Source organism: Perna viridis, chromosome 6 (assembly GCF_037379345.1).
Source record: "Perna viridis isolate PV_CMFRI_1.1 ecotype Kerala chromosome 6, ASM3737934v1, whole genome shotgun sequence".
NCBI lineage: Eukaryota > Metazoa > Mollusca > Bivalvia > Mytilida > Mytilidae > Perna > Perna viridis.
In genome coordinates this window covers 40,158,954-40,172,668 of record NC_142450.1, presented here as the reverse complement: position 1 = coordinate 40,172,668, position 13,715 = coordinate 40,158,954, and the positions used below count along the sequence as shown (strand labels likewise).

Here is a 13,715-nt window from a genome sequence, read left to right as displayed (position 1 = left end):
ATACCAAATGTATTTCTTTATTACATGACTCAGGTGACAAAGGCAATAATACGAAATATGGTTCATATTCTAAATCGATCAAGTAATCGGCGACAGATGCTGTAGGCATAAAGTCAGGACTGGCTTCACTCGAATAAACACTTGGAGTTCAATAGCTAACGGTTAATCATACTATGTAATAACAAAGGAAAGCGGACACGGAGAACATCTAAACAAACATAATTTAAAAAAAACATTCCAAACTTTAGGAGCTGCATGTAGTTTTTGATCCATAAATCGTTTATTAGAAAGTTATTACCACACACACTTTTTGGTGATTTATTCTGATTACGTTCTTCTCGGGTTTCCGTATTTTGATAGTTGATAAAAAACGGGAAATGAAGCGGAAGCTCTTGGAAACAACAGATGACGTCCTATTAGGCAATGCGTTCATACTCGATAATTTCAATTTCTTTGTGTCTACATGCTTGAAATAGGAGACAAGAATTATGACAATATGATCTTTACATGATACATGATACAAAATTCTCTGGTGCTTTAGCGGTACATAGTCGATTTCTTGAAGAAATATAAACGAAATAATATGCACTAATGGGATTATGAAATATCATAGGTCGTTAGTTGTTCTTAACCCCTTAAAGTTGACAGGAATGGTTTCCAATACGATAGTCGTGTCCACCAAGTTTAAAAGATGCTGTGTTTGCTTTCAAGAGGTTGTCATGTGTCAATTCATGATGTCCTTAGATGGATAAAGGAAGTATTATCTTCTTGAATGTGACACTAGCACGTCTTCGCTAATAGAGTTTTAAGTGACCGATTGAACAAACTTCCTTTAATTCTAAAATAAAACATATCAATGTCAGAACTTCGACGATTTGTTTAAGTGAGAGGAAGCTAAAGCTTAAAACGAGGAATTTTCAAATAAATACTAACGATGTCGTTATTGAAAATGATTCAGACACATGAGATAGAAAAAAAACTACGTAGCATACTGAAACTACTGTTCATTCACATTTCGTATCAAAATAGGCACCTGTTGTTATCTGTAGTTAATATCAGTTTTACATTTTACACTGCATGTAGCATACATGAATGAACTATTAAACAGTTAGAATGACTTTAACCGAGTGGTGTAAAACTCGTAGGTGGTCGGCTATTGTTAAATCGCATAGTTTTATATTCTCAAACAATATATGGACACTTCAAGACCATAAGATACGGATTTTTTTATTTTCTAGGGGAAGTCGGGGCTTGAAAAACGCCCTATTTTTGTTTGTTTTGAAAACAAGTTGCTCATCATCTGATCTGAAAAAAATATTCTGACTCTCATTTTGCCAATCGGGAACATAAGTTTTCCAAATAGAAGTCATTGAAATGAACATACAGAAAACGTATGGCTCGCGAATCTGGCGAATAAAAATGGCTCCATGGAAATCACAGCCCCCGCCTCTCCCCCAGATAACCAAATGGTCCGTACCTTATGGCAACAAAATATGCATTATCCATTCCATTTCATTTTCTATGCACTATAGTATATATAGTACATGTACTTTTTCAGTTTGCACTCTGAATATACAATGTATATTGAGGAATAAAACGTTTTAGCTTATCAATAACAAATACATGTAATCAGACATATACTTAAAAACTAACAAAATTTCACTTTTGTTTTTTACTCCGTGACTCAAGGACACCCACCTTTCCAAATTATAAAGTACATGTATTCGGTACAAGCGTGTGTAATTCTATAAAACTGACTGAGACGTTTACTGTGATGTTACGTAAGAACAACCTAAGTTTATTAATCCTACCAAGAAACATTTCACCGTGTTGCCATTTAAAAGTTTTTCAGCACCAGAATTTGGGAAAATTTCAAATGTTCAAAGTGTTTCAGTGCAAGACATGAAACAAGCACACATCTTCATATTCATGTAACAAAATCCAGAACCTCCAACGTAACGTTTTAATTTACACATTGCCAAGTGTGCCTAAGCAACAATAGGAATCATCTCAGAGAACTTCACAACTGCTTTGAGAAGAACTCGAGCGTTCATATATAATATGCAGTTAGATTATGCATTATTGGTTTAGCAGATAAGTTAACATACGTGAGGATAATTTTAGCACAACTATGCCTCATCAGTTATATGTATATCATATTAACAGTAAACGTTTTGGCAGGTATGAAAACTTGCAATAAAAGTACGACAAAAACAGTAAGCAGCAGTCATCCTGTGTCTTTGTTGTGCATGTGGATAAGGAGGCATTGAATTTATGTTTCAAACTGTCCGTATTATAATATTATTATTATACTTCCGACATTGGTGGCGTTTTTCATCAACTTTGACAGAAACGGAAAGAATATATATTATTAATCGGCAATGAAGACGTTTGTTTTTAGTAGATTTGTAGGGCGAAATTTTGTTTAGTTCATCTGGTTATATACAAAAAAAATCATCCTCCAGGTTAAGAAGTCTGCATCACCATGCAATTCCTTGTTAAAACATCATATTCTTAAACGTTTGCTTGACATAAAAATGTCTTTCCTTTCAGGTGCTTTAGGTAAGACTATTGAGTACATATCTATGAGCGGATGTAATGATGAACTTGTCAGTTTGAAATGTCCAGTTGACCATAAAATTGCAATCAAACGGATCTACTATGGTGTAAACGCTGATAGACGATGTGCTTCCGAAGGAAGAAACTACAAAGAAGACTGTTGTCTACGGACATACTCAGACTGCATTGTCCAAAGTGAGAGAGACTATGCCAGGGTGAATTCCTTTTGCTCTGGATTTGTTGAGTGCAACTACAATATGACATCCATAAGTGCCTTCAACCAATGCAAGGGAATTTCTGCTTCCAAGACAGACTACATGACAATTATATATGATTGTGTACCAGGTAGTTATAAATCGTTGGTAGATTTCAGTGCATGAAAATTGGAATACGAGATACCTAAATTGACAACAATAACAACATGAAAAGAGCAAAGTTTGTCTTTGTCCCTGGTTGAAGATCATCCTACGGATACATGATATGTTTTCTGCACTATATAACAGAATGATTGAAAATATTATAGATAGGTAACTTGGGTAAAAAAAACATTGGTACAGAGATTTGTAGTCAAACAAAAAGTTTGCAGATTCTTACGAATAATACTATTATAGATACAATATGTACACCTCATAAAGAAACCAGAGTCACTAACAATCGTAAAGTGATTGTAAATCTGGCAAAATAAAAAAAAAACAATGATATTTAACGAATCATTACTTGATGTACTTAATGTAAGCATGCAATTGTTCTGCTAGCGTAAGTTGGCATTCTGAAAGTATTTTGTTCTCACAGATAACTTGAAGAATTTTTTTTACCACTTAATGGACAAGAATTGGCACTGTTTCTAAATGACTACATTTCAAAGCATTGAAGTATTATCTAGTATTAGTTATATATTTTATAACTATTTTGTTGGTTTTATTGTTTCATTCGAAAAGAAATTGATCTTTTTTACGGTAATTATCATGATGTTATTTTGTTAGGAGGGAAACTATGTTAATTGGTAGTGCGTCAGCAATATCGGATGGTGCATCTTAACGATTTCTACCCGACATAGTTTTGCTACTTATAAAATCATAAACATTTAAAGGTTTAGACTTTTAAAACTCTTCACTTATAAAGCAACTTATATCAATACTTGTTTATTTCAAAGCAGTAAAATTGCATATAATGAAAGAAAAATATGCAGAAGCAAACTTGAGTTTTGAAGGAATTCTCGTGATTCTTCTACTTTTGAAAATCAATCTTTTAATTGTTTTCCATATATACCAGTATAGGAAGGGATGGTACGAATGAATATTAAAAGTTAGAATACAAATTCAATGAGGTTTTAAATTGTATTTGGAAATATTAAACACGAAATTTGTATCAGTGGACATTTTGAACTGACGCTGGGCACGTTATTTACGAAGTCGGAAGGAGTATTCCGGGGAACCAAGATTCCAGCAGAAATAAAAAAGAATAAAGACAGGGAAAACAGACACACACAACAAAGAACATGAAATAACCAAAATAACTCATACAAAGAAACAAAAATCAATGAACAACCCGGACTCCACTAAAAAACTGGGAGCATGGACCAGGTGCACCGGCATGGTAGTCGTTCTCTGCTTTTCTAAAAACACCCACCGAGTTGCTCATAAAATTACATCCGGGGTAGACGAAAGACCAGATGATTAGCTTATTTCTACATGGTATATAGTATGTAAGATTTGGGTTACTAGGTACGGCTAAACACCTTTATAATGGGTCAATTAGTGTCAAAGACACCTGTTTCTTACGTATATAAAACATGTTCATTTATTATGTCAAATTATTCCCCTTTATCATGTTTGTGTCAGTTTGATATATTTGATATTCTCGCATTTAAACTATCCTGTGAATTACAAGTAATACATATATAAGTAAAACATGTAAATTGTTAGAGTCATTGGTAAATGACCAGCCCTCTCAACATATAAATACAGGGGCACTAGTACCAGGGAAGGACGCCGAGTCCTAGGAATACACATTACTGGCGAAAAAAATCATTGAAGTTAAATCTTTTGAACAAATATCCACGGGACACTAATTTGATAAAATATTCACGGGAGTTTTTTTTTTTCATGTTCTATTTTCAAGCTGTCTATGTTACGTTTAATCATCATGCCAAGACAATCAATGCCTCTCAACACCAACTTATTTATTTTTTAGACAACGATATCATGAAGTTTTGCACTTCTGTAGAGAAAACAGCGAAGTCCGTCTACCTTTCAACATCGAAGTATCCATACTCAGAGAATTCGCCTTATCCCTTAAAATGTCAATGTTTTATGAGGTCAGGGCTCGGAAACGGGATAACGATTGAGGCGGTAGACATCATGATACGAAAGAAAGAGGGAAAATGCCATCATAAATTTACAATAGGAGATTTATATGGGGTATACCGTCAGATAACCTGTGGTCAAGACGGTATGTATGGGTATAGGGAGCTCTATGAGCGGATGGTCCCGAACGTGACGCTGACGCTAGACATTGGCACGAATGGGAGCAATTATGTTTGGACACACATAAAAGGTACCACCATTGAACAAATAGTTTGATTTAAGTCACAGTTTTAGAAGTAAACAACGGAAAGAAAGGCTGCAAAATGTTTAATAACTCGAATATGTTCATTTCAATAATTAACAATTAATTGCTGTTTCAGCTCTTGCATAAAAATTTAAAAAAAAAGCAATCGTTCATTCATTTTATTGAAATAGGGACGATTATATACAAATAATTATTTTATTAAAAGAATTAAGTAAACTTCCAGTCCAGAAACCAGAGGACTATCTGATAGTTACATGCATCGAAGACCCTAATGTACCAGAAGGTTCCATGCTGCCACCGACAAAACAACCAACAACCAACGAGACATCAGTTGCTAGTCAAGAACGGGTCAAACTTATCCCGGATATGGGTATGCTTTATTGTAGTTCGATTATAACCCCATTATGGTTGTTCCGTGAGGACGAACGAAGTATAATGCTACCGAGTTAAATACCGACCGATAAAAAACCTGCAGAATCTAAAGTCATCGCCATATTAATCCAATCAATCTACCAATGGCAAAAAATGGATTATAGAATACGTACTACTTTACAGAAACCAAAACCACCAGATGCATCAAATGAAAGCATTCCGACGATAAAACATTGGCATTACTGGAATATCGTTGTGTGCTTGAAAGAATGCTTTTAAATCAAACAGAGCTTTCGATTAAAACCAGTCTAGCGATGTTTAGTTCTGCCTCATAAGAAGATGATTGATGATAATTTTCATCATATTCAAAATTCAAAAAGCAATTATCTTTAACATATTTTATTTCCACCCAATTTGTACGTGACGAGTTCATTTACTAACAACTTCATTAAATAAGGGCGTGATCTAATGAATAAAAATGTAACAAAATTCAAGTTCGAGAGAGTTAGAGGCAATAGAAGGCTATAGACGATAAACACATCACGATCACACATGAGTTTGGGTTTTTACTATCCCTACAGTTGGTTCTGTTGCATGTTCAAGGCTTTGTATGTAGCATCAAATTACCTAAGCGGAATTTTAACTCCTATGTTACTATTATGTAGAGCTTTCGGAGGATTTTACCATTATATAGAGCTATCGGAGGTTAATTTTCCTAATTTGTATTCCCATGATGTAGAGCTGTAGAATTTCTTATACCGTTTGTGTTCCGAAAATGTAGAGCTATAGGAGTATTTCTTATCATTTATGTTACTATTGTGTAGAGCTAAAGGATTTCTTACCTCCTAAGTTACTATTATATAGAGCTAGGTTTCTTACCTCCTAAGTTACTATTATATAGAGCTAGGAGGATTTCTTATCCCTTAATATTACCATTATATAGAGCTAGGAGGATTTCTTATCCCTTTATATTACTATTGTGTAGAGCTGTGATGATTTCTTATCTCTCAAATTACTATTAGTAGAGATAGGAATATTTCTTGTCCATTAAGTTACTACTGTGTAGAGCTAGGAGGATTTCTTATACTTTAAGTTATACCTTAAGTTACCATTATGTAGAGCTAGGTATCAGCCAATAACTTTCCCTATTCTATATCTAGCATTGATTAATGATTTCCATTACTAAGTCATTATCGATGTTACGAAGATATAACTGAAAAATAACAGGATTACAAAGAGATGTGTTTTAAAGTTAATTAATCTTCGTTTTGATACGTAGTTTTTAATTGACTCCGTCTATCAAAATGAAGAAATATATCAAAAATCTCCCACATTGTGACTATAAATCTTTTATTGTATATGTAATGTGTCATAATAAACAAATGAGTGGATATGATTTTGGAAATATGATTTCTTATGCAGTGACGTTGGTTTATATAAAACTTGTCTAATAATGATTACATTTGATAGAAGGAAAAAGGCATCTAAGTACATACTTGCATATTACAGAGCAGTACGTGCTTGTGTTTTATTTAAAAAATGAATCTGACAATTCTGTCCTTTTTCTTATAAGTGTCTATAGGTTTGAACTGCCAACTGATTCAACTTTTTAAATAAGCTTAAACTTAATGGGAAAACGATCGCATTTCTAATATCAGCTGTCATTGTGTAAAGCCCTGACGATAATTGTAATTATCAACAAGAAAAATCATTGTTAAAGCAAAGCAAAGAATATCAAAATGTAAAGCGCATGGAAATCTTCAGTGCACGGAAAATAAGTTATCAGTGAATGTTAGGTACCAATACATAGTCATGTGATGTTTTGTTCCATCTTAGAAATATATCGGGAGTAGTTTATATTATGTCATATCTAGTAATTAAAGATAACAGTCTCTGATGTACTTTTGATCTTCTGTTTTCAGTAGCCATCATAGGAGGTATTTGTGTTGCTGCAGCTATTATTGTCGTCATTTGTATCGTGGCTGTAGCCGTCCATTGTACAAGGTAGGTAGTATAGGATTGGCGACAACATTTCCAGTCTTGAATTATTTCTCGACTTGAATGTCGTCAACCACTAAAATGATGCGTTCTGGGATTTAAGGCTGTTCGTTACAAAATCACTGATATTCATGTTCATTGTTTTTTTAAAAGTTATGATACAATTTAGTGAACACATTCATGTAACTTTCTAAACCAGAACTTAAACATGGGTTTTGTTGCTGCTCTAGTTAATCATGCAGTCAGATGTCTATAACTCTGATATACATGCGAGACAAAATATAATCAAGCCAATCTTTTAACAAAAATTATGCATGACTATCATTATCAACTATTCTTACAGAGAAAGAGAGAGAAGACGACCTAAACAACAGGGATCTAATATTTCTTCTCCAATGCTAGTTGCAAAAAAGTACGATAGTGATCTCGAAACCACGGAAAGGTTCAACTATGACGAGGAACGGTATTGTTCCATTAAAAGAAATCCTATTAAGATGACAAAGTTTACTGAACTTGGTGCAGAAAAGGATAAACAAGTTATAGAAGCGTTTTTACAAGGTACGGAGACTGAAGAGAAAAAAGTTGTAAACAATGAAGAACTTCCGAATGGCAAGGTGCCTCGTTCTGAAAGTCCAGAACTTCCGTACATTATAGACCCACCATCGTCCTACCAGACAATGAGTGAAGAGGAAACTAATAAATATTTTACAATGAATCCACAAAAACCTCAGACAGAAGTGGCCGAAATAAGAGTAACCTCGACTCTACCACACAGAAGCAAGAAAGCAAAGGGCAAAGATAAAACCGTAACTTTTTCGCCTGTAGCTATGGTGACTCCTTTTCCTTATGGCTCCGACGAATCGGTTGGTTCAAACGGTGAGAAAAATATCGAAAACATCATTGACACATATCAAAACCTGCACACAAAAGCGGGGTCTCCGGACATGAGCAAATTCAGAAAGGTTGTTATACTGCCTCCGACGGCGGAGGTTGCAGAGCCTCCCCCAATTGCGCCTGATTATAAAGAAATGGCTGAAGTTGAAGCTTTATGGAAGTCTTTGTCAGACACTACAACTATGGACGACGGTGCATACGACAATATTGACTATTTACTCTCAAAGAACAAAGCAAAGGCTGCTAAACACAAAACGGAATCGGGGGTATAACATTAGAAATGTTGGCTCGACTAATGTAATAAGGCGCTAGGGCAACTGAGTTTGATTGCAGATGCTTTTTATTTTGCAGTGTTGCCTACACAGTTATACACGTGAGAAGACATTTGATTTCATTAAAAAAAATACAAATGGGCAAGTGTCAAAACGAAGATTTCTTGACCATTATAACGAAACGCAACAAGTGAAGATAAATTTGTGACCAAATGATTTAATGATAAGGGAAATGGGTTTTCCTGTGCTGTTTGGAATATGTTTTGTAGTTCATTTCTTCTCAGGAATATAAGTATATATTTTACATATATCATAATATTTATGTACACATTATATTATCATGATGCTATTTCCTCCATGGGAATACAGTAGTACCTGGTCATACTCAATACTCCCATTTCTTAATGGGTCATTATAAGTGCAAAGTCATTTTATCTTATCGTGCAATATATTTATAAAGTCATCTTTTTATTTATTTTGTAAATAAAATCTACACCGATACACCAGTGGTTTATTTGTTGGGCTTTGTATTTTCTAATTAGTAATCATTATCTCTATGTTCGACCTAAAAGGCGACTAAATAGTGCTCAGAACCCTAGCCGAGGGCTAGGGTGCTCTGCGCACCGAGCAACTGGGATGTTTGCCCCAGGTGGTGGAATGGGGTACCCCTGGCGTGTTACATGCTGGGGTTGTCAGGCTATAATACGGAAAACCTAACCGCAAACCATAGTGGTGCACCGTGTTGGGAAAGATGCCACGTTCCTCGAACGTTAAAGAACCCTACTGTGGTTCCTTCTTACGGAGTAGGAACCATAGGGCTCCGCCACAGGAGGCTAAATTGCCCGACCCTACCCACCTCTCCCTATTTCCAGTGGCAATCAAAATTTGTCGACCCCATTGTTCTTGTGTCCCATCCCTTTTTCATTTCATCATCATTTCATGTTCATTTTATCATCAATTTCATGTTCATCGTCTGAATATAGCTGAAATATTGCTGCTCGGACGTTAAATCCCAACAAACAAACAAAAATCTGTGTTCGACCAGAGCTGATGAAACGCCGAACACAAGTAAAATATAAATCAGGGGCGGATCCAGACACTTTGAAAAGCAGGGGTGCCAGTCGGGGTTCCTCAGAAAAAGGGGGATGCTAGGACATTATTTGCCATTTTTTGTCAATTTTACACAAAATGACAAACTTTCCATTAAAAGGGGGTGCCTTTATACCCCCTCTGGATCCGCCCCTGAGTATCATATAGTGAAATCTAATTTGACGTTTACTAAACGGAGATTTTACAACGAAGTCACTGATGACCAAAGCGAGATAAGAAAATAAAAGCAAAAAAAAATGAGAATCGCAGTCGAATCATCAGTGAAATTAAATGATTAGCACATAGCTTAAATCATGATTATATAGGGTAGTTTGCATGAACCTGTATCTTATTAATGTCATACCAATATCCAACAACGTCTTGAATAATATAGGAATTAACAATAATTATACTGACAATACACACGACAATGTAATGCACAATACACGCATCAATGTCATACACACTGCAATGGCTTACCAATATATGCAATATCATGGACAATTCACGCAGCAGTGTCATACGAATATGTGACATTCTTACAGCACTCGAACATTTTCGTTCGCTTTAGCGTTACCGTTTATAGTCAAGTTATTGGAATTCCGAATTGTGCACCATTTATTGTGGAACGAACCACAATTTATGGCTAGAATAAAGACTCTCCCAAACAACATGTGGCAGATAAATTTAATAACACCTTCAGATATATAGACAATACTTTGGCTCTTAACAACGACGACTTCAATATTTATACTAAAGATAATATATATCCTGCAGGACTTTTTGTAATAAAGCAAACATTGATAATAAAGAATGTAAGTATTCATATCAAAAATGGCAAATTGCGATAAATGGATGATTTCGACATGACACGGATTGTGTCTTTATTGTATGACTTATGATGTATCGCGAATCTCTACCCCGCATGGGAAGAATTGGGATTGATATTACATACGATGAAACGTTAAACGGAAAAAAAGTTACAATTTTGGTAGGAAAAAAGTAACAGGAAAAAAATCACAGGAAAAAAAGTCACAGAAAATAAAGTCACAATAATACTAGTATTCTGACTTGGTATGATTTACTCGAAACTTTTGCTGTGAACATAGATTTACTTCTGGTATAAATTGTGGGTAAAACACTGATTTAATGTGACATATTTGACATATTTTCTTGCATGTTTTAATGTTTAATTCAGCATAATTTGTATTGTTTTATTTCCCAAACTTTTTCATGGCAGTTCAAGTTAAGGAGCATAATTGTTCAGAATACTCGTTTTTCAGCTGTAATCGTTTTTTCACCAATTCATGCTAGAATTTCTGAGTACACAACTTGTATATTATGTGACGCAGGTCCTGACATGTAATTGGTCTTGTTTTGTGTTGTTGTCTCTCTATCTATATATATTGTGGTTGTTCACTCAAATAGTTTTTTAGGTTGTTGTCTCTTTATAAGTTCTTACTCGGTGAGTTTTCTTTGATAAAATGGAACTGCAGTCTTGCTTGATTATTTTGCCACACTATTTTTAAAGTCATTGTTGTGTCTCTCTCTAGATGTTGTGGTTACTCACACAGTGTTATTTTGGTTGTTGTCTCTTTCGAAATTTGTCTTTTTTTATTGGTTCATCTTTGATTTTTTACTTCTTTTGTTGTCTTGTTTCATATAAACTACTAGTTTCTAAAAGTCTATATTAGATATAAATGATAAATAAGTAGAGACCAACTGATTTTTGTACATTTAATAAATTACAATAAATAATAGCAATGCAAGTATCACAAGACATAACAACAAAGAATAAATAAATGACATAGATTAACTATCACAATGTTCATCACACGTAACATGGATAGTGTTTAACTTATTAACATAAACTTGAATGTTCAACTCAGCACATAGATTTTGATTGTTCATTTGGTAGAAAGTCTTAACGTCTGTGGTTTAGTCAGATGTTCAATACCACACCCCGGATAAATTGCCCAGTGGTAAGGTCAGTGCAGAGGCTCTGTAAACGTTGTTGCAGTTGGACGTGGCGATGCTGGAGTCTCCTTACTGGTGGGTTGCCAATGGCGTCCTGGTGGATCATGGTTCGTACAGTTGATTCTTCTTTCTTGCACCACTCGATGACTCTCCAAATGGATGGGTGGGCGTGTCCGACGAGGTTGAAGAATTTGTTGTTCCATCCTTCGCATGCGTTGTTGGTCCTGGCGTCACCTTTTACTGTTGCGTCATGGACATTCCAGATAGCAGGTGGAAACATGGGTGGGTTACGGCGTAGTAGGAGGCTGGTCTGCATGTTGCTGTCGTAGTACACCACTCACATATGTAGCATCAAAGTAGTCTAGTAGTTCTGCTGCCTCTGGTGGGTCATCTGGGCATAAGGTGCGGAGAAAGTGCATACCATTGGTCAGGTCAGGCACTGGTAGGAAGGCAAGACCATCTATCATACCACAAAAGAGTCTGAAGTCATCGTCTGTGTTGTAGAGTGGGACCAAACCAAGGTGCTGTATCTTCCTCCATGTAGCTTGGGTCAGGTGGTAGAAGCATCCTTGGTGATTACTCTGGCGGCCAAATACAGCTGCAACAGCACGTAGAACGGCGTCTTCAAAGTCGGTGACTATGGTCTGGACGTTGAGTTGAAGGTTTCTGTCGTTACATTTGTCAACGATGGCCTGGAAGAGTCCTGTATATGTCTCCTGGCGCTTGTTTGATAGGAAGGCGTAGACTACTGTCATGGATAAGTCTTTAAATGGGATCCTGGTTGTGTACAGCTGCTTGAATGGACGGGGAGCCACAGAAAAGGTTCCATCCATGTAGAATGTATTGGCATCTGCTAATCTTTCTAGGCTGTCTGGTGAGAAGACTAAGATTCTGTTCTGTGACTCTGGGCCGCTGTCATACTGTAGAAAGTCAGCTTGGTAGCATGTTTGGTGTACATGAAGCCTTGGTAGCAGAGCTTCAAACCGCCTTTGTTGCTTGTGATGATTTCCATTTTGGTTGTGATGACATTTGAAATCTGCTCCACATTATATGCAAAAATGATGGAAGCCTTAGAGGATGCCGTAAAAATGTCCCAATTAAAGTGGGGCTTCTTGAAAGTTACATTTGTAGCCAATTTATCTGGATTTCCCTTCAAAACAATATGCAATGGACATAGAATAATTGTAATACAAACAAATTTGAATATACATGTCAAGCATACACAATATGGTAGGATGTGTTCTCATATTCTAATTGACAGTTACTCTGGGTGCTTGTAAATTGTTAAAATAACTGTTACGGTGAAATGGCTTCATTTCAAACAGAAATGATTAATTGTTAGTTTATTTGTCATGTTTTTATTGTCTTTAAATAATCAATTTATTGAGGGATTACAATAATCCAAAGCATATACAAACCAACAAACATACAGATACAATACATGTGATAAGATTACATGAGTTTGACAATAATAAAAGTTGACAGTTAACATATTTCTTTCCAATTCAATAAAGTATCTTGAAAAGGTACACCCATGAAAAAAATGTGAACAAATATGTCAGATTTAATAAAATTAGAAATAGAAGTATGAAGATGATAATTCAGATTTGAATATAATACTTCTTTTCATGTATTGTGACTTTTTATCCGTGACTTTTTTTCCTACATTCGATGAAACGCAACTTTTTGTATGTTTAAAATGGCCAGGAACTGGTATGTCAGTTATACTGCTAGTAGTCCTTTTTTCTTTGGGTAATCATTTTAACAAAGGACTTAGACCTTTTTTAACTGAATTTAGGTATTGAATTGTACGAGAGAGTAATCACGGGAACCAAGGTTTTAATGGTAATCAAAAGAATGTAATCCAGGGACAAAGACCAGACATGGAAAACAGACATACACAACAAAGAACATTAAGTAACCAAAACCATACATACAAAGCAACCGAAGTAAATGAGCAACTCGGACTCCAGTAAAAACTAG

At 35.4% G+C, this 13,715-nt stretch overlaps 1 protein-coding gene across 4 annotated transcripts in view; it reads left to right on the top strand.

Moving 5' to 3' along the window:
* Positions 1 to 9,167, top strand: part of LOC148614939 (uncharacterized) — a 30,826-nt gene extending 21,659 nt beyond the window's left edge. For 3 of the 4 annotated variants that reach the window (XM_088589486.1, XM_088589487.1, XM_088589488.1), the window contains 5 exons: positions 2,554 to 2,904; positions 4,753 to 5,115; positions 5,336 to 5,500; positions 7,425 to 7,506; positions 7,844 to 9,167. In XM_088589486.1, coding sequence (XP_088445612.1) covers positions 2,554 to 2,904; positions 4,753 to 5,115; positions 5,336 to 5,500; positions 7,425 to 7,506; positions 7,844 to 8,666 — 1,784 coding nt within the window. In that variant the 3' untranslated portion in view covers positions 8,667 to 9,167. The remainder of the gene's footprint in view (positions 1 to 2,553; positions 2,905 to 4,752; positions 5,116 to 5,335; positions 5,501 to 7,424; positions 7,507 to 7,843) is intronic. The other variant, XM_088589489.1, reaches the window with a different exon arrangement.
* The last annotated feature ends 4,548 nt before the right edge of the window (positions 9,168 to 13,715 follow it).